Source organism: Conger conger, chromosome 11 (genome assembly GCF_963514075.1).
Source record: "Conger conger chromosome 11, fConCon1.1, whole genome shotgun sequence".
Taxonomy (NCBI): domain Eukaryota; kingdom Metazoa; phylum Chordata; class Actinopteri; order Anguilliformes; family Congridae; genus Conger; species Conger conger.
In genome coordinates, this window is record NC_083770.1 from 13,585,380 (window position 1) to 13,610,307 (window position 24,928).

General features: G+C 48.5%; 2 protein-coding genes across 4 annotated transcripts in view; one reads left to right on the top strand and one right to left on the bottom strand.

Moving 5' to 3' along the window:
• aopep (aminopeptidase O (putative)) overlaps positions 1 to 3,340 on the top strand; it is an 89,537-nt gene extending 86,197 nt beyond the window's left edge. For both annotated transcript variants that reach the window (XM_061260423.1, XM_061260422.1), the window contains one exon: positions 2,788 to 3,340. The gene's annotated coding sequence lies outside the window, so the exon portion shown is untranslated. The remainder of the gene's footprint in view (positions 1 to 2,787) is intronic.
• Positions 3,341 to 4,314: 974 nt separating this feature from the next.
• Positions 4,315 to 24,928, bottom strand: part of fancc (FA complementation group C) — a 32,413-nt gene continuing 11,799 nt past the window's right edge. Inside the window, exons 4-15 of one of the 2 annotated variants that reach the window (XM_061260424.1) lie at positions 24,243 to 24,337; positions 20,700 to 20,816; positions 18,579 to 18,643; positions 18,273 to 18,437; positions 17,658 to 17,814; positions 14,541 to 14,596; positions 12,829 to 12,928; positions 11,257 to 11,332; positions 9,787 to 9,874; positions 7,557 to 7,731; positions 5,959 to 6,153; positions 4,315 to 5,022 (exon numbers count right to left, since the gene is read on the bottom strand). In XM_061260424.1, the coding sequence (XP_061116408.1) occupies positions 4,846 to 5,022; positions 5,959 to 6,153; positions 7,557 to 7,731; positions 9,787 to 9,874; positions 11,257 to 11,332; positions 12,829 to 12,928; positions 14,541 to 14,596; positions 17,658 to 17,814; positions 18,273 to 18,437; positions 18,579 to 18,643; positions 20,700 to 20,816; positions 24,243 to 24,337 (1,466 nt within the window). In that variant the 3' untranslated portion in view covers positions 4,315 to 4,845. The remainder of the gene's footprint in view (positions 5,023 to 5,958; positions 6,154 to 7,556; positions 7,732 to 9,786; positions 9,875 to 11,256; positions 11,333 to 12,828; positions 12,929 to 14,540; positions 14,597 to 17,657; positions 17,815 to 18,272; positions 18,438 to 18,578; positions 18,644 to 20,699; positions 20,817 to 24,242; positions 24,338 to 24,928) is intronic. The other variant, XM_061260425.1, reaches the window with a different exon arrangement.

Consider the following 24,928-nt stretch of genomic DNA (forward strand, 5'->3'; position numbering starts at 1 on the left):
ATTGAAAGGGGGGGGGGGTCCTGTTAATGTGTGGGCCCCGATTTGCGGTGGAGAGGGAGGGGACTCCTTGCTGCCTAAATGCTGTTAAGACGGTGTGCGTTCGCCTCGGCCCACTTCTCACCCACCCAGGAGCTGGGAATTGTAGTTTTTTATGCATGTATTCGCAAGCCTCTAATCGCGCATTCTCAGTAAAGAGCTGGTTGTGGCCGGAAAAACACCGCCCCTCCCGATTTTTACAGATTTTAGGGAACCAAGCAATGGCTTGGTAATTGGTAACGAAGGAAAAATGACACTCCCATTACGGCTATACCCAGTCTGGTTGCCCAATAGCGCCTCCTGTGGCCAAATGTAGAATACGGCTTCCCTGCAGCAGGAAGGCATTACAGGTGTGAGTGGGTGTTCCAGACAGGGGTGGAACGATAAACATCAGATGAACATAGGTGCATTCACGAGTCATAAAGCAGGTTAAGTGGACCAAAACGTGGCTCATTTTGTGAATGAAGCCAATTTGGGGGAGGCCTAGGGGTCAGAGTAGAGGCTCATAAATTCAGAGATGCACAACTGGATAACGAGGTCTGGGGCAAATGCTACTGCTTCAGTTTCAAAACTGCTCTATACATCAATGCAATGCTGACCCTTACACCACAGTTCTACTGTAGTACTATACTGCACTACAGATACACTCCTATATTACACCAGCTAAACTTCTCTATGCAACCAGATTTTTAAACTTCTACATTAATCCTGAGTTCTACTTCTATATTTAACCAGTTCAACTTCTTCAGTAAGGACATGCATTCAGTCTGCAGCTGCAGCCTGTGATTTCATTTAAAGAGGTCAGGTAGTCCAATCGATTTAGGTAAATAAGACTTTTCCCTGGCTTTGAGCGTCCTCCCCTTCGTTAGGGCTGCGTCCTCCCCGTCCTTTGGGCTGCGTCCTCCCCTTCGTTAGGGCTGCGTCCTCCCCTTCGTTAGGGCTGCGTCCTCCCCTTCGTTAGGGCTGCCTCCTCCTCTTCGTTAGGGCTGCGTCCTCCTCTTCGTTAGGGCTGCGTTTCCTTCTCTAAACCCCGGCGCTGGGGGCGGGAGCTCCTGTCTGCCGCTCACGTTGCAGGGCGGGGACGCCCCAGTCCCGGGAGAGGAAGGCTGCTCCACTTCAGCCCAGCGGGCCGGCCGCACTCCTGCTGTCTGTCTGTCTCTCTCTCTCTCTCTCTCTCTCTCTCTCTCCATCGCTCTCTCCATCTCTCTCTCTCTGTCTCTCCCCCCTCTACCTCTCTCTCTCTCTCTCTCGGAGTGTCTGTCCTGCTCTCCTTCGCTGCGTGGTTTCTCGGCTCGTTGGTGATTTTCCCGCCGGACGTCAGCACCGAGGCAGGAGCTGCTCCATGAGTGCTCTTTCCTCAGGCCACATTACTGAACACAGTCCGGTGTGGTTCCCGGGTCTGACCCGGGCCTGGTTTCCCATCAGAAAGAAGCGAGTTGGACCGAGCCTCCTGTGCCTACTGAGCTGATAACAGTTCTACTGACATACTGGCTCAGTTCAGCAGGAACAGGAGTCCGGCCCCATGCACCTGCTCTCCTGTACATCTGCATAGTACCTGCTCACCTGTACATCTGCATAGTACCGGCTCACCTGTACATCTGCATAGTACCGGCTCACCTGTACATCTGCATATTACCGGCTCACCTGTACATCTGCATAGTACCTGCTCACCTGTACATCTGCATAGTACCGGCTCACCTGTACATCTGCATAGTACCTGCTCACCTGTACATCTGCATAGTACCGGCTCACCTGTACATCTGCATATTACCGGCTCACCTGTACATCTGCATAGTACCTGCTCACCTGTACATCTGCATAGTACCGGCTCACCTGTACATCTGCATAGTACCGGCTCACCTGTACATCTGCATAGTACCGGCTCACCTGTACATCTGCATAGTACCGGCTCACCTGTACATCTGCATAGTACCGGCTCACCTGTACATCTGCATAGTACCTGCTCACCTGTACATCTGCATAGTACCTGCTCACCTGTACATCTGCATAGTACCTGCTCACCTGTACATCTGCATAGTACCGGCTCAGCTGTCCATTACCAGCCCTGCACTGCACCTTCACCTAACATGCACACCTGTATACCAGCCCCAGAGTTATGCCCTGTTCAGGGTGGACACTCTGTTCCCGAGCTAACAGCAGGGTGTCCACCCTGAAAAGACATACTTAAAACCCTTCCACAGCAAGAACGATAACTATAACAATTACTATTGTATCATTTTAGAAATCAATCCAACTCATGTGCACACCACATCTATAAGACAACAACAGAGACAAACCATATTGTTGGGATCATTTTCAAAAAGTGACCTTTTTCAAAATTACTGGGCATCACATTCAAAATGGCGGCACTATTTCCCGAACGTTGCCGTTGGTCAGTGTGGACGCTCGCAGGGTTATGGTTAGTTACAGTTCTCGTCTCGGTGTGGATGGGCTTTTACTCCAGAGAGGGGCGTGGTGTGGTGGAGCCAGGCTGAAGGCGGGGATCTTTTGGCCAGGCTTTGCAGGCTGTACCACACCACGGCCTGGCCCTGCTCACAGACAGCTGCTGAAAGTCCCCCCCCGGCCAGGGATGGGGGGGTGGGCTGGGGCTCCCTGTGGGGGGAACAGGGTGGGCCCCTCTCTCGTGTTTTTTTTTGGGGGGCTGGTTGCTGCTAAAGCCATCACAGCCGGTGTCTCCCCCCCCCCCCCCCCCCACCTCCTCTCACGCTCCTGTCTCTTCCTCCCCCCCAGGGGCAGCTGTGTCCATCAAAGGGGATCCGGCCCCCCGCCCTCGACGAAAACCAGAGGGGCGGACACTCCAGACCGACTGTCAAACCCGTCTGGCGGTATCCCGGGACTCTTCCGAACCCGGAGCTGAGGGGCCAGAGGAACCGGCGTGTCGCTGAATTTACCGGGCCCCTCTCTGCACTGTGGCACGGCATGCAAGAGCCACCCCACCATGCACTGGCTGCCGTGTACTGGAATAATGTTTCGGTGCAAAACACAAGATCCTTGTTCTTTTTTTAAATTTTTATTCTGTCCAAGAAATGTTTCTGAAAGTGTAAATGCCAGGGAATTTTAAACGCGAAACATGCTCGTCTTTAAAATCCATGGTTCTGGTAACCGATTCTCAACAGGGGGTTTAGATGTAGACGAGGCGCTGTGGAGTTTATACGAGCCGCTTAATGTCCTCTCTCGAGGAATTGGAGCCATTACGTCAACAGAAACATTCCTGCACCAGATGGATTTTACTGCTTCATGTGTATCTTGTCAATAAAGAGCCGTGAAATTATTTTCTAATACTTTCCTGAGTCTGGACTGGTTTTATGTAAAGGCACAAGTGGGTGGGACAGTGTGTATGTGTGTGTTTGCATGCGTGTATGAGTGCATGTAAGTGTATGTGTATGTGCGTGCGTGTTGAGTGTGTGTATATGCTTGCATGTGAGAGTGTGTGTATGTGTGCGTGTGTGTGAGAGAGAGAGAGTGTGTGTGTGTGTGAGAGAGGGTGTGCGTGTGTGTGCGTGCATGTGAGAGAGAGAGAGAGTGTGTGTGTGTGTGTGTGTGTGAGAGAGGGTGTGCGTGTGTGTGTATGTGCGTGCATGTGAGAGAGACTGTGTGTATGTGCGTGCATGTGAGAGAGAGAGAGTGAGTGTGTGTGTGTGTGTGTGTGAGAGAGGGTGTGCGTGTGTGTGTATGTGCGTGCATGTGAGAGAGTGTGTGTATGTGCGTGCATGTGAGAGAGAGTGTGTGTGTGTGTGTGTGTGTGTGTGTGTGTCCAGTGAGGATAGCAGGAGGCTGGAGGTGAATGTCAGGCTCTAATAAATCAGTGCTAAGGGCTCTGCAGAGTGGCGGTGTCCCAGAGGAGCAGGAGAGGAGCAGAGATGAGCCTCGAGCGAGGAATCCGAGCCCAGATATCCTGCCCTCTTCCCAAAAGCCCCGTCCCGTTCCAGCCTCATCCCGTCCACAGGGGGCTGTCCCACTGCAAGGATCCACCCGGATCGGCCCGGATAGAACATTCCGGAAGGAACACCCCCTCCAGCCTCCATGTCAGCAGTGCCCCAGTGTATTGACCGATGCACCTGCTAAAACCATCAGACTTCCTGCAAAATGGGACACTCTAATACAGGGGTCTCCACCCCAGTACTGCAAGGGGCTGCAATGTCTGCAGTTTTAACTCCAGTCCTGGAGGGCCAATGCGTCAAGGGGATGGAGTGGGTGGGGGGCAAATATTGAGGCGTGTCCTGGCTACTAGTCACAAGGAAATGATTGTGCAGTAAATGTCTTTTTGCCATTTAATAAGCAATACATTTTGAGGGCCAGATTTGAGGACCCCTGGCATGAAAGGGTAGTTTTGGTGTTGTTGTTTTGACATTATTATTGGGGGCTGGTCATATTCACATGGTGTCCTGTGTGTAAAGGGTAGTTTTGGGGCTGGTTGTCACATGGTGTCCTGTGTGTAAAGGGTAGTTTTGGGGCTGGTTGTCACATGGTGTCCTGTGTGTAAAGGGTAGTTTTGGGGCTGGTTGTCACATGGTGTCCTGTGTGTAAAGGGTAGTTTTGGGGCTGGTTGTCACATGGTGTCCTGTGTGTAATGGGTAGTTTTGGGGCTGGTTGTCACATGGTGTCCTGTGTGTAAAGGGTAGTTTCGGGGCTGGTTGTCACATGGTGTCCTGTGTGTAAAGGGTAGTTTTGGGGCTGGTTGTCACATGGTGTCCTGTGTGTAAAGGGTAGTTTTGGGGCTGGTTGTCACATGGTGTCCTGTGTGTAAAGGGTAGTTTTGGGGCTGGTTGTCACATGGACGTGCCCAGGTCATGCAGTTCTTGGCAGTACCAGTGCTTCCTGGACGGTCCTCAGCCTGGACTGAACCCTGGGGTTGGGCTGGGCCCTGCGGCTCAGCCCCCGCTCCACCCTGGAGAGGAGCACCGTCACAGCGGATGTCATCTCCATGGCCTCTGCCTCGCGGTACCTGCCCGGCTGCACCGCCACCTGCAGGGCACACAAGGCATAGCAGCGCACATTATTCATGTTTTACCATGGGGTGAGTGTGTGTGTGTGTGTGTGTGTGTGTGTGGTGTGTGAGGGACAGGGTCAATTCTATGAAGTCTAGCCAGCTGGTGCTTGAAAGAAAAAGCATTTTAATTTGCTGGGAAAAAAAAAATAAAAAAAAATAAAAGAGTGATTATTTTACCATTTAAAATGCCACTGAGGGAAAAACAAGTTTTCTTTATCTGCTGAGAGAGGCGGCGCGTTTCCGGAGCGTTCCGTGAGCGTGGCGTGCCGTGCCAGGCCCTTGCGGACCCCGGCAGTGACACGAGGTAACGGGGCGCGGGGCGCGGGGCGGTCACCGGGGAGCACAGTGCCGCGTCTGTCCGGTCCGGCCCGGGGAACAATGGCGTTCTGAGGACGGTCACATGACCCGCTGCAGCGCGGCGTTTCCCCGCCCACACTTCCTCCCTGCAGAGCTCTTTGTTACTCAGCTTCCATTTCGCCGTTCGCACAACAACCGGGCTCAATAACAGAGCAGTCGCAAGATTTGTTTTCTTCATATACTTTTATTATTTTATTTTTTTTCCAGTCGATCATTCAAAAGAAAACAAGTGTTTTTGGATATTTGCTGTCCAAATAATGTATTATAAATTCAGATCAAACAAGATTAAGATGCTTCAAATGTTTTGTTTTTTTTATGAACATGGCCAAAACCTCTCCAGTTGCTGAATGCACAAGTGCTCAATACAATGGGCAGAACATCAATCATGACAAAGTATGAAGGAAGTTTGAATGCAGCTGCAGTGCAAGTGCAGTGTCTTTTCAATCAGTGCAAAGTACTGAAACGCTGGAGCCTCAAATCCCTGCCAGAGCATTCTGTAGGGGAAAGCAGTGGTGCACTGTGGGAAATGTAGTTGGTGGGATGGAGAGCCTCACCTGGCGGACCACCTCGGAGACGGCGCTGACGGGGCCGTGGGAGAAGACGGCCAAGTTGACCGAGAGGTGGAGGAGCAGGTGGGGACAGGTGGAGCTTAGTCGCTCCAGGGCCTGGGTGTGCGTGGGACGAAGAGGAGGAGGAGGAGGAGAGAGGCAGAGCGCCTTCAGGAGATCCAGGGCCTCTCCAGCCATTGCCTGCAGCCAATCAAAAATCAGGATTTTAAGTACCATTGCCTGCCGCCAATCAAAAATCTGGATTTTGAGGAACCTTTCAACAAATTCTTCAGCAGAAGGTCAGAGTTATTGAGATTGAATTCAGGATTGAGGACTGTCAAGTTAACAAAACAAGGTGAAATGCAGACTGAAATGGTGACCCCGATTATATAAGCAAAAGCAGGAAAGCTCTGAAAGACCCTGATGTCTGTCTGTAAAACTCAAACTCTGATCATTCATCTTCTCGCTATGTGCGGACCAACAGCAGACAGGAGAAACCTGTAATACAACAAATAGGTTTGTGTGTGTGTGTCTATGTCTGTGTGTGGGTGTGAGTGTCCGTGTGTGTGTCTGCATGTGTATGCACACGAGTCTGTGTGTGCGCATATCCATGTCTGCGTGAGAAACAGCATGTATGTGTGTGTGCGTACATGTGTCTCTGTGTGTGTGCGCGTGCATGTGTGTGTGTGTGAGTGAGTGTGCATGTGTGTGCATGTGTGTGTGAGACAGAGGGTGAGTGTGTGCATGCATGTGTGTGAAAGACAGAGTGAGTGCATGTGTGTGTGTGTGTGTGAGTGAGTGTGCATGTGTGTCCATGTATCCATGTGTGTGTGTGTGTGTGTGTGTGTGTGTGTGTGAGTGAGTGTGCATGTGTGTCCATGTATCCATGTGTGCGTGTGTGTGAGACAGAGTGAGTGTATGTGCACACGCGTGTGTGTGAGAGAGAGATAGAGCGTGCCTTCATTTACATCTCCCTGACAGTGTTCTTTAATCCGGCGGTGCGTGGTGCATGAGAATAAGTCACGGAGCGTTTCCGCGGCCGTTATAAATTCTCAAGGACAAGCTTCCTTCATGCCTCCTCCTCCGCTCAGACGGTTCAGGTTCTGAACACGGCACCTCTTTCCTCAGAGAAATCAATGGACACGGGCTTCTTGTTTGTTTGCTTTTGGGGGTTTTTGATTTTTCTCTGTACAGTCTATGGATTGGTGGGCATAGAGGACTCAGTAAATAACCTGAGCCATCCCTGACTTAAAGATCGGAGGATCAACACGGCATCTGTTGAGTGCTTATTAAAGCAGTAGCTCAATGCTTCAGACAAACTCTCAAGGGCATAGTACACACAGGCAACTGGGCACTAGAAAGAGACGCAGGGACAATAGAGACAGACAGGGAAAATGAGGGGAATAAAATTTCATTTCTGAAGATCGGTTCAGTTTGAAAAATGGTGGATCTTGTTTGATTCTGAAGCTAAACATTGACAAATATTAAAAGAAAGTGACAGGAGGGGGTGATAAAGGGCAGACACACAATACCATATACTACACACACACACGCACACACTCTCACACACACACACACACACACACACACACACACACACTCACCAGTGTGTGGGCCGGGTGCTCCTCCAGGTGAACAGGGTGATAGTAGAAGGTTAGCAGCCACAGCAGCGGAGGTGTCGTCTCTGGTCCAGACGTGACAAGCAGCTGAGCGGCCACATCTACCCAGAACCCAGCCTGGACCAGCAGGAACCAGCTCTCAAACAGGCCACAGCGCCTCCTACAGGAGAGGAGGAACCAGCTCTCAAACAGGCCCCAGCGCCTCCTACAGGAGAGGAGGAACCAGCTCTCAAACAGGCCCCAGCGCCTCCTACAGGAGAGGAGGAACCAGCTCTCAAACAGGCCCCAGCGCCTCTTACAGGAGAGGAGGAACCAGCTCTCAAACAGGCCACAGCGCCTCCTACAGGAGAGGAGGAACCAGCTCTTAAACAGGCCACAGCGCCTCCTACAGGAGAGGAGGAACCAGCTCTCAAACAGGCCACAGCGCCTCCTACAGGAGAGGAGGAACCAGCTCTCAAACAGGCCCCAGCGCCTCCTACAGGAGTGGAGGAACCAACTCTCACACAGACCACAGCGCCTCCTACAGGACAGGAGGAACCAACACTCACACAGACCACAGCGCCTCCTACAGGAGAGGAGGAACCAGCACTCAAACAGGCCCCAGCACCTCCTACAGGAGAGGAGGAACCAGCACTCACACAGACCACAGCGCCTCCTACAGGACAGGAGGAACCAGCACTCACACAGGCCACAATGCATTCCTATGAGACCAAGCCCTATCTGTGGTCACACTTCTACATTCACAACTTCAGACGTCAGACATGAAAAAAGGGTGATATGGGGACCAGAGCTTTACTTTGAAGTGATTTACTGTGGCAGGTTGTTTGCCTGCAAGTACTGTTATTGCTGTATTCATGACTAACTGAGTTGTGTTGCCTTCCCTTTGTTTATCTCCTGGCATAAATCCATTTCATGCTGTCGTTTTGAAACACTAGAACCAATTTGAAAATTAAATTGAGAGAGAAAGATGAGAGTGTGAGAGACAGAAAGCGAGAGATAAAAAGAGAGAGAGAGAGCACTCTCTCTTGACACTGCAGTAGACGCTCCCCAGCTGACGAGATCCTTTATGAGAAAAATAAACTCCTCCCTTTTACACAGCTGGCGGAGGGGCCAATCGCGCTCCTGGCTCAGTGTGGGACCACCTGTCACAGCGCGGTCATGGTTACTGCTGCGGCCGTTACTCTCTCTACCTGGGCGTTGTTTTGTTCTTGTTTTTGCTGTTCTTGCCGTTATTGGTATTGATATCGGCAATGTTCTCATTTATTTCTTTTGACCTTTACCTGCACTAGCGGCACATAATTTCCTGAAATGAAAAGAGACAGAGCATGAAAGAAAGACAGACAGAAAGAGAGAGAGAGAGAGAGACAGAGATAAAGAGAGAGAGCATGAGACAGAGAGAGAGAGAGTGTGAGAGAGCAAGAGAGAGAAAGAGAGAGAGAAAGTAAGAGAAAGAGCACATGAGCAACAGAAACTTGAAGTAAAAGAGAAGGAAAGGGGGGGAGTCTCCTCTGGAAGTTTCTAGGTTTGTCATTAAAAACCTGAGCAGCCGACACCCCCGTCTCCCCGGTGACCAACCCCCCCCCCCCCCCACACACAGCTGCTCTGGCACTTTTTCCCAGTGTTTCACACGCAGAGCTAAACCAGGTCCTTAAGCTAATGGCGAGCAGCGCTAAAGGCCAACAGCTGTGCTGTGTATGGGGGCTCCGCTCCAGTCTAAATTACACTGTGGGATCTTCTTTTTTTAAACAACAGCCATGACCCAGCCCCCCCTTTGTCTGCGAGACAGGCACTGTGTTTCAGGTCACGGCTCTAACAAGCAAATGCTCAAAGGCCTTGCTCAAATTTCTAATTACTAAAATATGTCAAGAGCAATATTTTCAGGAGTGATGTTCTGGGAACTTGTTCAATCAATAGTAAGATATGAAATGTAACAAGCACAAAGGTTAAGGCTGTTCAGCCCATCGAGGATCATGCACCTGTCCACAGCGTAGAGCAGGATGTCAAACTGCACTCCTGGAGGGTTGTAGCATATGCATATTTTGTGGTTTCCTTTCAATCAAGCGGTCAAATATAGGCCTTTGAAACACGGTATTTGGACTGTTTATCCACTCAATGGCTTAGATTCAGTACTTAAGTGCTGCAACACATGAAAGACCAGCGGATATCATGTCTTGACAAAGTATCCGCAGACAGGTTGATGAGGTAGTGGAGTTACCTGGAGGCTTCTTCCTCTTCCTCCCCCACCTTCTGCAAAGAGCCACTGATCAGCAGCAGGTGTTCTGGCCACGCCTCCTCCGGAACATCTGTGGACATTGCATGCTGTCAATCACCTCTATCAACCAATCAGAACACCTCGCTCCCCAGAAGACACCTACAGCCGTTTCACATTAGCGAGTCATGAGTGGCCTGTCCTAAAGCTTGTGAAGCCTCTAGCGAAGGCGGCCTGTAGCGTAGTGGTTAAGGTAAATGACTGGGACACGCAAGGTCGGTGGTTCTAATCGCAATAACTCTAATAGCCGCAATAAGATCCGCACAGCCGTTGGGCCCTTGAGCAAGGCCCTTAACCCTGCATTGCTCCAGGGGAGGATTGTCTCCTGCTTAGTCTAATCAACTGTACGTCGCTCTGGATAAGAGCGTCTGCCAAATACCAATAATGTAACACTGCCTCACTCATTGGCAGTGTAAGGTCAGGTCAATCACACTTCACAAGGGTGGCCATCTGTGTAAGCCTTCATTATAAGAACAGGGGCCTATTCCACAAAGCAGGGCAACGGAGTTCACCGGATGACTGCACCAAGTAAAACGGAACTGCTATTTTATGTCTATGTTCCAGATTTTACCAGGGTCCGGGTTTTACTCGGGGCAGTTAATCCTGCTTTATGGGACAGGCCCCTGTTCTCTTAAATGCTTGAAAACAAACACACACCGACACAAACACATTTAATGCCCCGTTAGCACTACGGCCATAGCCGTCAACGCTGTGCCAACAGCACGGCCGGTCATTTCTGCCCTGAAAAGGATCGGAGGCCAGATCAGGGCGCAGCAGGCTGAAATAGGGCCGTCTCTCTGAGGGAAAATTTATATTATTGAGCCGGGAAAGGGCCTGGTTTCCTTCCTGTCACATTTTCTGATATAATAACTCACTTCGGGCCGGAGCAGAGCAGGAAACAGGCCAGTATAAAGCAGTTTGATTTATTTTTACCCGTTGCACAATGTAAGGGCAGAACATTACAGCGGGCAACGTGCCAATGACGTCACTCCCTGAAAAAGCGAATGTGCCTGTAGACCTCACAGGTGTACCTGGGGCAGAGGGGTTACCTGGATCAGGTGTACCTGGGACAGAGGGGTTACCTGGGACAGAAGGGGTTACCTAGATCAGGTGTACCTGGGACATAGGGGTTACCTGGGACAGAGGGGTTACCTGGATCAGGTGTACCTGGGACAGAGGGGTTACCTGCCTGGGACAGAGGGGTTACCTGGATCAGGTGTACCTGGGACAGAGGGGTTACCTGGATCAGGTGTACCTGGGACATAGGGGTTACCTGCCTGGGACAGAGGGGTTACCTGGATCAGGTGTACCTGGGACATAGGGGTTACCTGCCTGGGACAGAGGGGTTACCTGGATCAGGTGTACCTGGGGCAGAGGGGTTACCTGGATCAGGTGTACCTGGGACAGAGGGGTTACCTGGGGGAAGCTGCAGCAGGGGCGTCAGGAGAGACGCAGGAACGTGGGGGAAGAACACCTTCAGAGACAGCCTCTCCTGGAGCCAGAGACACGCAGAGACATTATTACTGCCTGCACCTACATACGCCATCCCTGTGCTCACATGTGCCATTACTCTGATACATGTTAGTGACAAGATGCCTTGGGTTTAGGTTTAGCTTATAGACGCAGTTTACCCTGAAATGAAAGTAAAGCATGTTTCCACTTACCTAGAGGACGATCTAACCATCCCAAAAGTTTTTTTTTTTAGATTTTACGGATTTTTTAGATTTTAGAGTTCAACATGATATAGTGGAGCTCTTTATCGATGTGCTGAAAATGTACTTTGACGCAAACTTATTTTTTGCATGTACCCAACTGGCAAGTTCTGGTAGTAGAAGAAATACAGTACTGTGCAAAAGTCTTAGGCACCCGTATAACATTCTGTACAGATACGATTTTTTCAATTCAATGAAAGGTCCTAAATAGACATACTATATATTTTACATTTGGCAGAATAGTTAAAAACTGAATCAAATCAATATTTTGTGACCACCCTTCGGCGTTAAAACTGCATCACTTCTCTGAGATATAGAACTGCAGGACAGCATTGGCTAAGACAATCAGCAGGGAGGTTGTTCCAAGCATGTTGGAGAACTTGCCACAGTTCTTCTGCAGACTTTGGTTGCCTCCTTGCTTCTGATCGCAGACAGCCTTGATCAAGTTTTTATGTAAAAAGTAGTAAATTGCTTACAGTTCTACGTTCCTGTTTTAATAAAATACAAAATGTCACTGTAAAATTAAATCTTTTGGAAAATGAATACTTAGAAATCTCAAATTTGTTCTTTTATACTAACACACGCAAAAAAAAAAATATATATATATAAGGGTGCCTAACACTGCACAATACTGCAGTTCTGTGCATTTTTGAGCCCTGTTGATGTTTGCGAGTGACTGTGGCATGAAACGTTGCTGTTGAGGTTTTCAAATGTAATTCTCAGTGCATTCACTACCGGAAAACAAGCAGGCCATAGAGGTCCATTATACTGTATGACGGTGAGCTGTATCTAAAAAATTATTAAAATCTAGGATTCATCACATTTCAGTAAAACTATCTGACGGATAGATAGTACTCTGGGGAAGTGGAGACCGTTAATTCAATTTTTGGGTGAACTGCCCCTTTAACCTAGCAGATATAATGCAGCTCCCCCTAGAGGTCCATTATATGAGCTGCATCGAGAAAAGTAGTCAAATCTATCAGTTTCTGAAATGCAACAAATCTATCTGGATGGATAGATAGTACTCCAGGTAAGTGGAGACCTACTTTAATTTCATTTTTGGGAGAACTGCCTCTTTAACATAGCAAAAATAATGCAGCTCCCCCTAGTGTTCCTTCCAAAGACTTCCCCGGCTGCCTTCCAAATTCCACCCCAAAGCACTGACCCTGGATCTGTTTAAAGTTTAATACTTTTGATGTGAAGGTTGGGATAAGGGTCGGGTAAGCGGGTCAGAGGACAGCTGATTGGTCCGCACGGAAGCACGTGAACCCCGTACCTGTGGGTGCAGGAGGCGGAGCGACAGGAGGAAATGGCGGGTGAAGGTCTGTACGAGGGCTCTGAGGGCGGGGCTTCCCTGCGTCTCCACCAACAGCACTCTGCGCAAAACAACGGAACACCAACGCATCACAATGGGGCTTCCCTGTGTCTCCACCAACAGCACTCTGCGCAAGCCAACGGAACACCAACGCATCACAATGGGGCTGTCCTATGACACAGGCCACCAATAAAAGGACACTCGCAGAATTAGTGACAGTACCTCATTTTTGTTCTTAGAGGATCAAATTTCACAAATGTACCCTGAAAGTACATTAATGAGTATGTTGTCAAAGCAAAAACAAATCAATTTTATATTGCTGGCTTTTTCAACCTATATTTCGAAGACTGTGCTGGTTATCGCTTATTTGAATCCAAATTTGGCCATGACAACTTTTGAGATCTAACAGGGTTTGGTTTGCTGCCTTTACATGACCGGAGATCTCATGACGTTTATCCCACCACCCCCAACTAAAACAGCTCATCTCAGCCCATAGCCGCTGTTCAAGTGCTAGCTTACATCTCTGAACTCTGCTCGAGATGTCTGCTCAGATCCTAAAGCGCATCTTATCCACCAGCTTCCTCGGCCAGTGAGCCAGTGTCCTGCCAGCCTAAGGAGTCTTTGAGGCATGTTCACATGCGTGGGATAAAGCCTGTGGGTTTCTTCTTCCGGTCTGGTGTCTGAGACTTCCCTGCCCTCTGCTCTCCCCGGCCCAGAGGATTAACGGTGCGTTCAAAGGCCTTTAATCCGCAGGAAGGGGACCGGGGGGAATTGTGGGTCGACTTCGCCCGGAGGAGCCGATCGAGCGGGTTCAGGCCCCAGTCAGTCAGGTCATAGACAGGACTTCATAGGCTGGGGCCAGGGAGGGGGCGGAGAGACGAAAGCATTGGAGAGGCGGATTGTGGGGAACACTGTTAGTGCCAGAGTAATGCAAAAACACTGTCTCCCCTGTAGTACTGTGTGGCCTATAGGGTGTAAATGGTAAATGAATGGTAAATGGTTGGCATTTATATAGCGCCTTTATCCAAAGCGCTGTCCAATTGATGCTTCTCATTCACCCATTCATACACACACTCACACACCGACGGCGATTGGCTGCCATGCAAGGCACCGACCAGCTTGTCAGGAGCATTTGGGGGTTAGGTGTCTTGCTCAGGGACACTTCGACACAGCCCGGGCGGGGGTTCGAACCGGCAATCCTCCGACTGCCAGACGACTGCTCTTACTGCCTGAGCCACGTCACCCATGTGTAAAATAGTCTCTGGCTCTCCTGTAGTACTGAGTGGCCTGTAGGATGTAAAATAGTCACTGGCTCTCCTGTAGTACTGTGTGGCCTGTAGGATGTAAAATAGTCACTGGCTCTCCTGTAGTACTGTGTGGCCTGTAGGATGTAAAATAGTCACTGGCTCTCCTGTAGTACTGTGTGGCCTGTAGGATGTAAAACTCTGGTGTGTAGGAGGCAGTGTTGCCCAATTTGTCTCTAAATTTGGCTACTTTTTCAGAACAGGAACTAGGACGCCTACACCATACACTGTGTATTGTGATATTTAGTTACTTTTTGTTAAAATAAGACTTTTGGAGGTGATTTCGGGGAATTGTAGTGGGCGGTGGGCAGCTCTGATTTTAGAAGCACGCTTGGTAACTGCAAATCGGGTGTAAAATTGAAAACTCACCGGAAAACATCGTTGACAACCAAGAACACCGGATGGTGATGTGCAGAAGCTTTGGGCTACAAAGAAAAACAAGAAAGGAAAAGATAACACGTTTCACACCCACATTCCTGCCTTATTTAACCTCAGCCTCAAACACAACTGTCCAATGAGCACATCCCGCCACACAGCCAATTCACTATCATCACCAGTCACGTTTTAGGCCTGATCAAGCCTAGCAGTGGCTTTTGTGAGCCTCAAACCTTGCTAGTTTGACACAGTGATGAAACCCTTATGCCCCACTATCACTAGCTGCTCACCTGCAAAATAGGACTAGAAGAAAGTAACCTACCCAGGGAGCACAGATGGGACAAGCATTTTAAATAAAAGACGTTCGAGCGTAAACTCGGGAGGAACATGAAAGAAAAAAAGTGGTTCACGGTTTGGCTTGATCATTGCTAATTTAGTATTTCATCACACAAAGCTGGCATAATTATCAGTTCATCAAGTTAGTACCGGTTTATACTGTGGGGAAACTGGTCTGCAACTGCACTATGCAGTGAGGAAAATGTGAAATAAACAAAGACGACAGCCTCTGCTTTATTACAGCCAAATATTTGGCTACCACACAGAGACAGCAAATTAATCGTTAAATAGGCTACATTCTCTCTGAAATTATGTGTAGGCTATGCCAACTATTTCCATTAATTTTACAATAACAAACACCACAAATAGCAAACCACTTGACATTAATGCACAAGCGAACAGAATTACTAAATGAAAGTGCCAAAGTAAACCACTAGAGGTCAGGATTGCCCCATAATTGGCAATTGAATGTTTTCTATATTTTGACAGAGGCCATCCCTCCAGTTCATCGTGAGGGAATAATCACACAAACTCAGCCGTTATTGAGGATGAAAACATCTCTTTTTTTGAGCAAAAGTCCTCACGGAGGGCCTTACTCACACAGCCTCATGTGTTTTAAATTAATGGCTTTTAATATTTTCCTTGGGAGACATTCAACGGCCTTTTCCGAAAGCACTGCACGTATGAGGTTCACATCATGAATCGAGCTTTTCATTTTTCAGCGCCCCTCCTTCCACCAATCCGGAACGTCTGATCTAGTTCATCGCTCGCTGGCGCGACCCCCGCCATCGATTCAGAGAGCATTCAGACGAGCGCGTCCTCACGTCCCACGTTGGTCCTCTCAGCCCCCGCGGGGCAGGCCAGGGCGCAAGGCAGCGGCAAACCTGGGCTCACAGTGTTTAAGGATTTCTAAAATATACACCGCCCCCACCCCCCCCTTACGCTGGGCTTCACACCTGTCCAACTGGAGAGGTCTCCATCCTCCTCCTGCGTCAACAAACACACCCAAACACTTCCCCCCAAAAACCAGGCGCGACGGATATTCTCTTAATCACCCAGGCCCATATCCCAGGCCGTGTGTGCAGGGGTATAAAAAACCCAAGTATTTACAGGTACACTCAAAAACACTAGATGCTGAAATTCTGGAAGAGCAGCAAGAACACACGAAAGCCAATCAGGACAGCCACAAACGATGAGCACCAGCCAATCGGGACTGCCACAAAAATCGAGCACCAGCCAATCAGGACTGCCCCGGCAAGCTGCAGCGCGGGATAAATCACTGTTCAATGTTCTCAATGAAACACCGCTGTAAATATAATTCAGTTCAAATCACTATGAATGTCCTAGCAAAGCAGCGAGACCTACCCACATTCAAACTGCAACTGCGTTCAGGCCGAAATCTCAAACACCATTACAAGATCATCGTCGCCACCTAGTGTCCGTTTTGTTCCACCGCGATGCTTGTGACGGGTCCCACAGGCACCCAACCACGTCGAGAACCCAGAACCACAAACCTCTTTATGCGGCCTGGCTTCTTTTCTCTAAACATCTTTTCATTTGTTCCTCTCCTCTCTCCCCCCCTCCACGTTTAAGTCTTAAGTAGAGGTCACTCGACGAGGAGCCGGCCTGCAGCAGAAGAATGGCGTTGGGTGGCTCAGCCTTTGCCCTAGTGAAAACAGATGTCTTCAGGGCTATCTTCCTCTCGCGCGGCACAGCCGACGCTGAAGGGAAGGTCCGTTTACGCAGCTTTCAAAGAATCCGTTTCTTTGGCAGCGTCCTTCTGTAGAAGTCGCCGTTTATTGCTGTTGGACCGAGACTGAAGAAAGCTGGGGGAAAATAGGAACGTGACACTAATTTCACACTTCCCGTTTTCGGCCCGAAATTTAAACAACCTCCGGAACCCGACTGCTCCCAGCCAAAACATGTCAAGAATACGCGCGCCAAACAAATGTGTGTTTACAAAAGCCACAAAAAACATTTTTCAATAAAAATAAATAGGGTTTCGAGCACGTCCAAAAAACAACTTTACGGAAATTAAATACGAATGGAGGAAACCTAGGAAAGGAGAAAAAACAAACAAACAATGTAGAGGATAGAGACTGACGAATGTGTTTATGTATGGGGGCTGTGATGTGATTATAGGTAAAACCTACTCCCACAGAAAACATCATCGTACAACATACTCCCACAGAAAACATCATCGTACAACATACTCCCACAGAAAACATCATCGTACAACATACTCCCACAGAAAACATTCATCGTACAACATACTCCCACAGAAAACATCATCGTACAACATACTCCCACAGAAAACATCATCGTACAACATACTCCCACAGAAAACATCATCATACAACATACTCCCACAGAAAACATTCATCGGAAGTCAATCTGGGTGTTGGGGGAGAAATCAAAGCATGCTTAAATCCACATCAAATTCCTCACTGAGGCAGCACAATTAAGATTTATTCTTACATTGGGACTTAAAACTAGTTTAAAATATAGCTCCCTTAACCCTTTCAGTGCCAATAGTGCCATACGGCACTCAAGCGCAGCTACCGTAAACTCCCAAGACCGTATACCTTTTCAGCCAATCAAAATTACTGCTGTACTACTGTTGTAATTCCTTATTAAAACCATACTAAATTCTCAACTTTCTCAGTTCATATTGGGCAGGCGACTGAAAGGCTTAAGTCACTTCGGCTACAAGTGTGAGTTGTGTGCTTTAAAGAAGGGGTGAGGGCACACCAAATGCCTGCCATTTACACGCACCAGAACAGAATCAGAGACCTGCTGCTCCAGGACCTGCAGAGAGGGAGACGGGTTCCAGAGAGCCGACTCCACAAGATGGAGGGCAGCTCCCTCTAAACTGGGCAGGCTGTGACGCCACAGGCCCATCAGTGCCTGCTCTTCCAGAACCAGCTGCTTCCTTCAGACAAAACACAAACATGTTCTCAATAGTAACCGCAAAGGAGACACACCATTTCTCTATACACCACAAACGACACAACATTATCAATATTCACCGCAAATTACACTAAACATTATCAATATTCACCGCAAATTACACTAAACATTATCAATATTCACCACAAACGACACACAACATTATCAATATTCACCGCAAATTACACTAAACATTATCAATATTCACCGCAAATTACACACATTATCAATATTCACCACAAATTACACAAAACATTCTCAATAGGTACTATAAACAATCAAAACATGGAAGCCTTGATACTTCTCGCAAAATTAGGAACATTCTGCAGTCAGTACACATTGTTCACTGAAAAGAAGAACTCAATACATTCTCAATATTTAAAGTAAGCGAGAAACATTGTTGTTGGAGACCAAAAAAAACGAAATGTTTTGTTTCCTCACCCCAGCAGGGCCGTGTTTAATGCGCACAGGAAGCCTTCGCTGAGAGTGGCTCTGTCGCACGCGGTTGGGTGCTGCAGGAGAGCGCCAATCAGAGGCCCCGCCTCAGGACATGTGACCAGAGTGGTGCACGTCACCGACGCACCGCGCACGTCATCGCACGGGCACCTGCGGGGTAACGACCAGCACACCCTGAGGTCAGCGCACAGGCAGTGACACGGGGGAGCCTCAGGGCCTGTGCCAACTGGGGCAGGTAGCTCTATAGGGCGATGCGCAATTGGCCAATTGTGTCACCCCCATGATACTAACCTCTCGGCTGTGTGGACCCCAGGGCAGGAGCTCCCTCTGACCTCCCTCTCCAACAGCGCCACCATCTGGCAAGGAGGAGAGATGTCAAACACGCCGGCACCTTTTGCGGCTGTCCATTGTTGCCGAAGACAACGTCTCTTCCTTTGGGTGATCCATAGGCAAGCATGTGTGTGCACACAAACACATAATATCACTTCTACAGACATAATGCCATCATCTCAAACACACATGCTATCACTTCTACAGACATAATGCCATCATCTCAAACACACATGCTATCACTTCTACAGACATAATGCCATCATCTCAAAAACACATATACAGTCAGGTCCATAAATATTGGGACATTGACACAATTCTCATATTTTGGGCTCTATGCACCACCACAATGGATTTGAAATGGAATGAACAAGGTGTGCTTTAACTGCAGACTTTCAGCTTTAATTTGAGGGTATTTACATCCAAATCAGGTGAGCGGTGTAGGAATTACAACAGTTTGTATATGTGCCTCCCACTTTTTAAGGGACAAAAAGTAATGGGACAAACTAACAATCATAAATCAAACTTTCACTTTTGAATACTTGGTTGCAAATACTTTGCAGTCAATTACAACCTGAAGTCTGGAACGCATAGACATCACCAGACGCTGGGTTTCATCCCTGGTGATGCTCTGCCAGGCCTCTACTGCAACTGTCTTCAGTTCCTGCTTGTTCTTGGGGCATTTTCTCTTCAGTTTTGTCTTCAGCAAGTGAAATGCATGTTCAATCGGATTCAGGTCAGGTGATTGACTTGACCATTGCATAACATTCCACTTCTTTGCCTTAAAAAACTCTTTGGTTGCTTTCGCAGTATGCTTCGGGTCATTGTCCATCTGCACTGTGAAGCGCCGTCCAATGAGTTCTGAAGCATTTGGCTGAATATGAGCAGATAATATTGCCCGAAACTTCAGAATTCATCCTGCTGCTTTTGTCAGCAGTCACATCATTAATAAATACAAGGGCATTGGCAGCCATACAGGCCCACGCCATGACACTACCACCACCATGCTTCACTGATGAGGTGGTATGTTTTGGATCATGAGCAGTTCCTTCTCCATACTCTTCTCTTCCCATCATTCTGGTACAACTTGATCTTTGTCTCATCTGTCCATAGGATGTTGTTCCAGAACTGTAAAGGCTTTTTTAGATGTTGTTTGGCAAACTCTAATGGTCTTCCTGTTTTTGAGGCTCACCAATGGTTTACATCTTGTGGTGAACCCTCTGTATTCACTCTGGTGAAGTCTTCTTTTGATTGTTGACTTTGACACACATACACCTACCTCCTGGAGAGTGTTCTTGATCTGGCCAACTGTTGTGAAGGGGTTTTTCTTCACCAGGGAAAGAATTCTTCTGTCATCCACCACAGTTATTTTCCGTGGTCTTCCGGGTCTTTTGGTGTTGCTGAGCTCACCGGTGTGTTCTTTCTTTTTAAGAATGTTCCAAACAGTTGATTTGGCCACACCTAATGTTTTTGCTATCTCTCTGATGGGTTTGTTTTGATTTTTCAGCCTAATGATGGCTTGCTTCACTGATAGTGATAGCTCTTTGGATCTCATATTGAGAGTTGACAGCAACAGATTCCAAATGCAAATAGCACACTTGAAATGAACTCTAGCCCTTTTATCTGCTCCTTGTAAATGAGATAATGAGGGAATAACACACACCTGGCCATGGAACAGCTGAGCAGCCAATTGTCCCATTACTTTCGGTCCCTTAAAAAGTGGGAGGCACATATAGAAACTGTTGTAATTCCTACAGCGCTCACCTGATTTGGATGTGAATACCCTCAAATTAAAGCTGAAAGTCTGCAGTTAAAGCACACCTTGTTCATTTCATTTCAAATCCATTGTGGTGGTGTATAGAGCCAAAAAGATGAGAATTGTGTCAATGTCCCAATATTTATGGACCTGACTACTATCACTTCTACAGACATAATGCCATCATCTCACACACACACACACACACACACACACACACACACACACACAAAAAGCTATCATCTCACACACACACAGCACTTGTTTTTCTTCAGTAAACGCTCAGGTGTGCAGTAAGACTCATAAAGGCTGAAAGGGGAACACACGTTGCTCAGGAACAGAGGGCGCTGGTCGGCCCGTGCGTGCGGAGCTTGCCCTGGGCATCCCGCACCGCCCCCGGCCGAACCCCGACCTCCCTCCACAGAGAGGTGGGACAGCAAGTTCTGCAGAGAGAGAGAGAGAGAGAGAGAGGGAAAAATCATCAAAGTCATCGTTACCTCCGCTATGATTATTACCGTTTTTATTTCGCATTTTTATAAAACGGCGCAGAAGGATTGTTTTTCTTTTTCAAGGTACGGGGTTCCTCTGGAGATTTCACCACCTCTCGTCAACCCACCCCACGTTCCACACCCCCGTTAAATCGCAACAAAGCGGTTTGGGGATCGGTCTCTGAAGAGCGCCTCCCTGCTTGCTTTACCCGGATGTTTAAGGAGCCTTCAAGGTTCATATCTGATAGATATATACGTTCTTGTGGAGTTAAAAAATAAATAAAAAAAAATACAAATGGTATGCAGAGTTCAAGTTCCACGCAGAAGCACTCTGGTGTCTTTCTATCAGTCTGGCCACTGAAACTTGACCCCTGACCCTTATGAGCCATTGGCTCAGACTGTGCCTGAGCTCTGCTGTTGACCTTTGACCCCTAATCCTGACGAGCCATTGGCTCAGACTGCGCCGTTTAGCGGTCCTCTCGCTGTTAACCCCAGCCCCTTCTTGGACACAGGCTCACAGATGCTCTTTATAGGGGCTGTGAAAGCCAACATTCAATCAACGGAAAAAAAAGGGGGTTCCAAATTGTGTGATTTCTGTGTACTACAGTGCAGTCTGGCATGCCCTCAAACCGGCTCTGCTTTATTTTCTTGGGATTCTTTCTTCCTCTGAAGCGCACAGAATACAAACACTGGACGCCGCACTGTAAACACGGAGCAGCTTTCCGTGGAAGAAGAAAAAGGGAGATTAAAATGGCCGCTCAGCACAGCCACTGGAGAGCGCTGCTGCTGTAGTTATTGGCAGGGCCTCGTATGGGTCTTGGCACGCTATGTGCTCTCTCACTCTCTCTCTCTCTCTCCCTCCCTCTCTCCCCCTCTCCCTCTCCCTCTCTCACTCACTCACACTTTCTCTCATGACGTGCAATTACTACCATCTGATGTACAAAAAGCAGTAAGTCACTTATTCAAACTCTCAATGACAGGCAGGGTTGAGTTAAGTGTGTGTGAGTGTGTGGGGGGGGGGGGGGGGGTCTGTGGTCACGTCAAGCACTCATGGCTACGGTTCTTCAAAAAAATAATAGTTCTTAAAAAATAAAAGCTGAAAAAAATCAAATCCCACCTCAATTTTTGCTCGGCCTGTGAACAGGACGTGGGGGTCAGTTCAGCTGAAGAGCTCTGTAAACGAACAAGCTTCAGACTGCTGGTAATAATTAAAGAGAGAGCCACAGCCCGACAGCCAGACTAATAACAAGAACGCCGAGCTTTGCCCGCGACCACCGAACGAGCGTCAGCAAAAAAAAAAAACCTCTACACTTTTTAAAATAAGAAACGGTGGTTTTAAAAACACTGCGGAACCACGTATGCCGGTGTCGGGCTCGCCGTGGTCTCCAGCCGGTGCCCGGCGATCCCGCCAGAGAGGTCTGGAACAGAACGGAGCCGCATACCTCTCTGAACAGGCCCCTGTTAATGCGCGACGGTCAGGAGCCAGCAGTGGCAGCCAGCGCCTCGCTGTGGGCTTTCCGCCCTGCGCTCCAGTGAGCAGCCAGCTGCCGAGAGCGGGACCGGCGCGGCCCCTGTGTGTCAAACCTCCAGCGCTTCAGCGTCTGCTGAGCGCAATGCAGGCAGGGTGAGGAACGCGCTCGGACCCCGGCGCTTTTTAAACGCTTTAGTGTGTCGCAGATTTCATTTTAAACGATCGCCCGTCAAACGCCACAGTGATGGTAAGTCTGAAATCTCCCCGTCCCCGACAGTTTTGCTGCGGCGCATCAGCGTGGCTGGCCGGGGACATGATGTCAGTTTTTGGCGGACGGGGAGAGGGGAAACGTCTGTGGGCTTCGGCGGGGCGGGTTAGCAGCCGCAGGGGTGCTGTGGGGCGGGTTAGGGGCCCGGGGGACTGTAGGGCATTGGGTGGGTAAAGCCACTCTGCAGCGGGGGCAGGAAATGGCCCCCCTCTCGCTCGCCGCAGCTGACCGCTGGAGTATCGCCCAGAAGCAGGGATGTGTGCAGAGCAGCCAGCGCAGTGACCACACACACACACACACACACACACACACACACACATACACACATACACACATACACACATACACACACACACACACACACACACACACACACTCACTCACAGACACACATACACACACACACACACACACACACACACATACTCACGCTCACGCTCACACACAGACACACACACACACACACACACACACACACTCACATACACTCACACACACTCACTCTCTCTCTCACACTCACACTCACATACACTCACACACTCTCTCACACACACACACATACACTCACACTCACATACACTCACACACACACACACACACACACACACACAGACACACAGACACACAGACACACAGACACACAGACCCACACACACACACTCACACAGAGACACACACGCAGACGTGCACACGCACACTCACACAGATGTGCGCACACACACTCACACAAGCGAGCCCAACACGCACACACACACCTCTCCCTCTCGCTCTCAAATACACAAACCCAAATGTCTTTCAGCAGGAGCAGCTGTTTCAAAGCAGCAATTCAGCAAAATCAGGCTGTTCAACAAAGTCATTTCTATTCACTTAAATAGTCAAATAAACCACAGTACCCACCCACCAACGCAGAGCCCACCCCGTTAGCCAGACCCCCAAAAAACAACACAACCATCTCAACTTCCCTTTCAACACGTTTTATAAAAAACAAACATCTGGCAAACTCAAAAGTTTAAGAGCAATCTTAATTAGCAAGACCTTATATGCGATTAAAATTAATCAAAACAATACACACATCGAATCTCGGCGGGGGCTTGTGCATGTGTGAGAGTGTGTGTCTGTGTGTAGCCGAGAGAAAAGAAAAAATAAAGAGTCAGACATAGTTTACGGTAAGACATCTGTGTGAACTCTGGAAAAAGTTGAATGGAGCTCATTTGCAGTTTTTCTTCTTGGTCTTTTTATATTATTAATGAGCTGCTTTCGCTAGTTTGCCTTCAGCCACAGAGCAATAAGCAACGCTCATGACCCGCTCACATTCACCACACTAAAAGTGACTGTGTTAAGTCTCGTACCGTTTAAAAACTACTACTGGTGTTAGACCTGCTTTACCATTTTATATCTATTGGATTAACTACTGGAAGAAAATCCTTACCCACCACAGGGGGAAGGAGGAGACTACGAGCATCACAATTTGTATAAAAGTTTAAATTAGTGGTAAAAATAACTTTAACTGGTAAGAGGAACAGGCTTGGGTCAGATTCAGAACCGAATGTGAGGACTGACTCAGGCAGCAGGAGTCAGCTGGCCGTGCTGCAGTCCAGAGGCGTAAGGGAGAGGGGGCGGTGGTGAGACGCAGGTGGGTTACCCGGATCCACTGGTTGGCCCTCCGCTCCACGGCGTTCTGCGGCTCCCTGCTGTACAGCCTCCACAGGCACTGCAGCAGACGGTCCACACTCTCCCCTGCGCTCCAAAAACAACGGTTACGCACTAGCACTGTAGTCCTGAGGAGTGGGCCGGTGCAGTGCCCATCAGGCCACTGGGGGGCGACATAATAAGTAAAAATAATGTCTAGAAATAACAGAACTATGACCAGGGGCGTCGCGTGAGCTCAGAATTGGTGGGGCGCAAAACTTTCCTTTAAACCAGTCATTGATCTCAAACTGTTTCTTTAATTTTCCTTGATTAACAAATGTGTTGATGATGTGACTAATCAATCGAGGATTAACACGCGGCTTCATCACATGGTGTTGAATGATGAATACAGTTTACAAAAATCAGTTTTAATCACTAAGCAGTGGCAGAGACTTCCCCTGATTTTCCTTGAGTAGGCTCTCAATACAACGATTAATTCACAAAATACTCAGTGCCGTCAGATATAGCCAGCTCTCCCCGATTAGGTATTAATATTTAGTAGCCTATGCCTTGCATTACGAAACCGTGCACATTTTATCGACGTTATTTGCGGACACACGTAGACTTCTTTCTCCGCAGTCCGCACTCACTCGAGGAAAACGGACCGGAGATGATCTGCAATGCGTAGATTGTAAACTG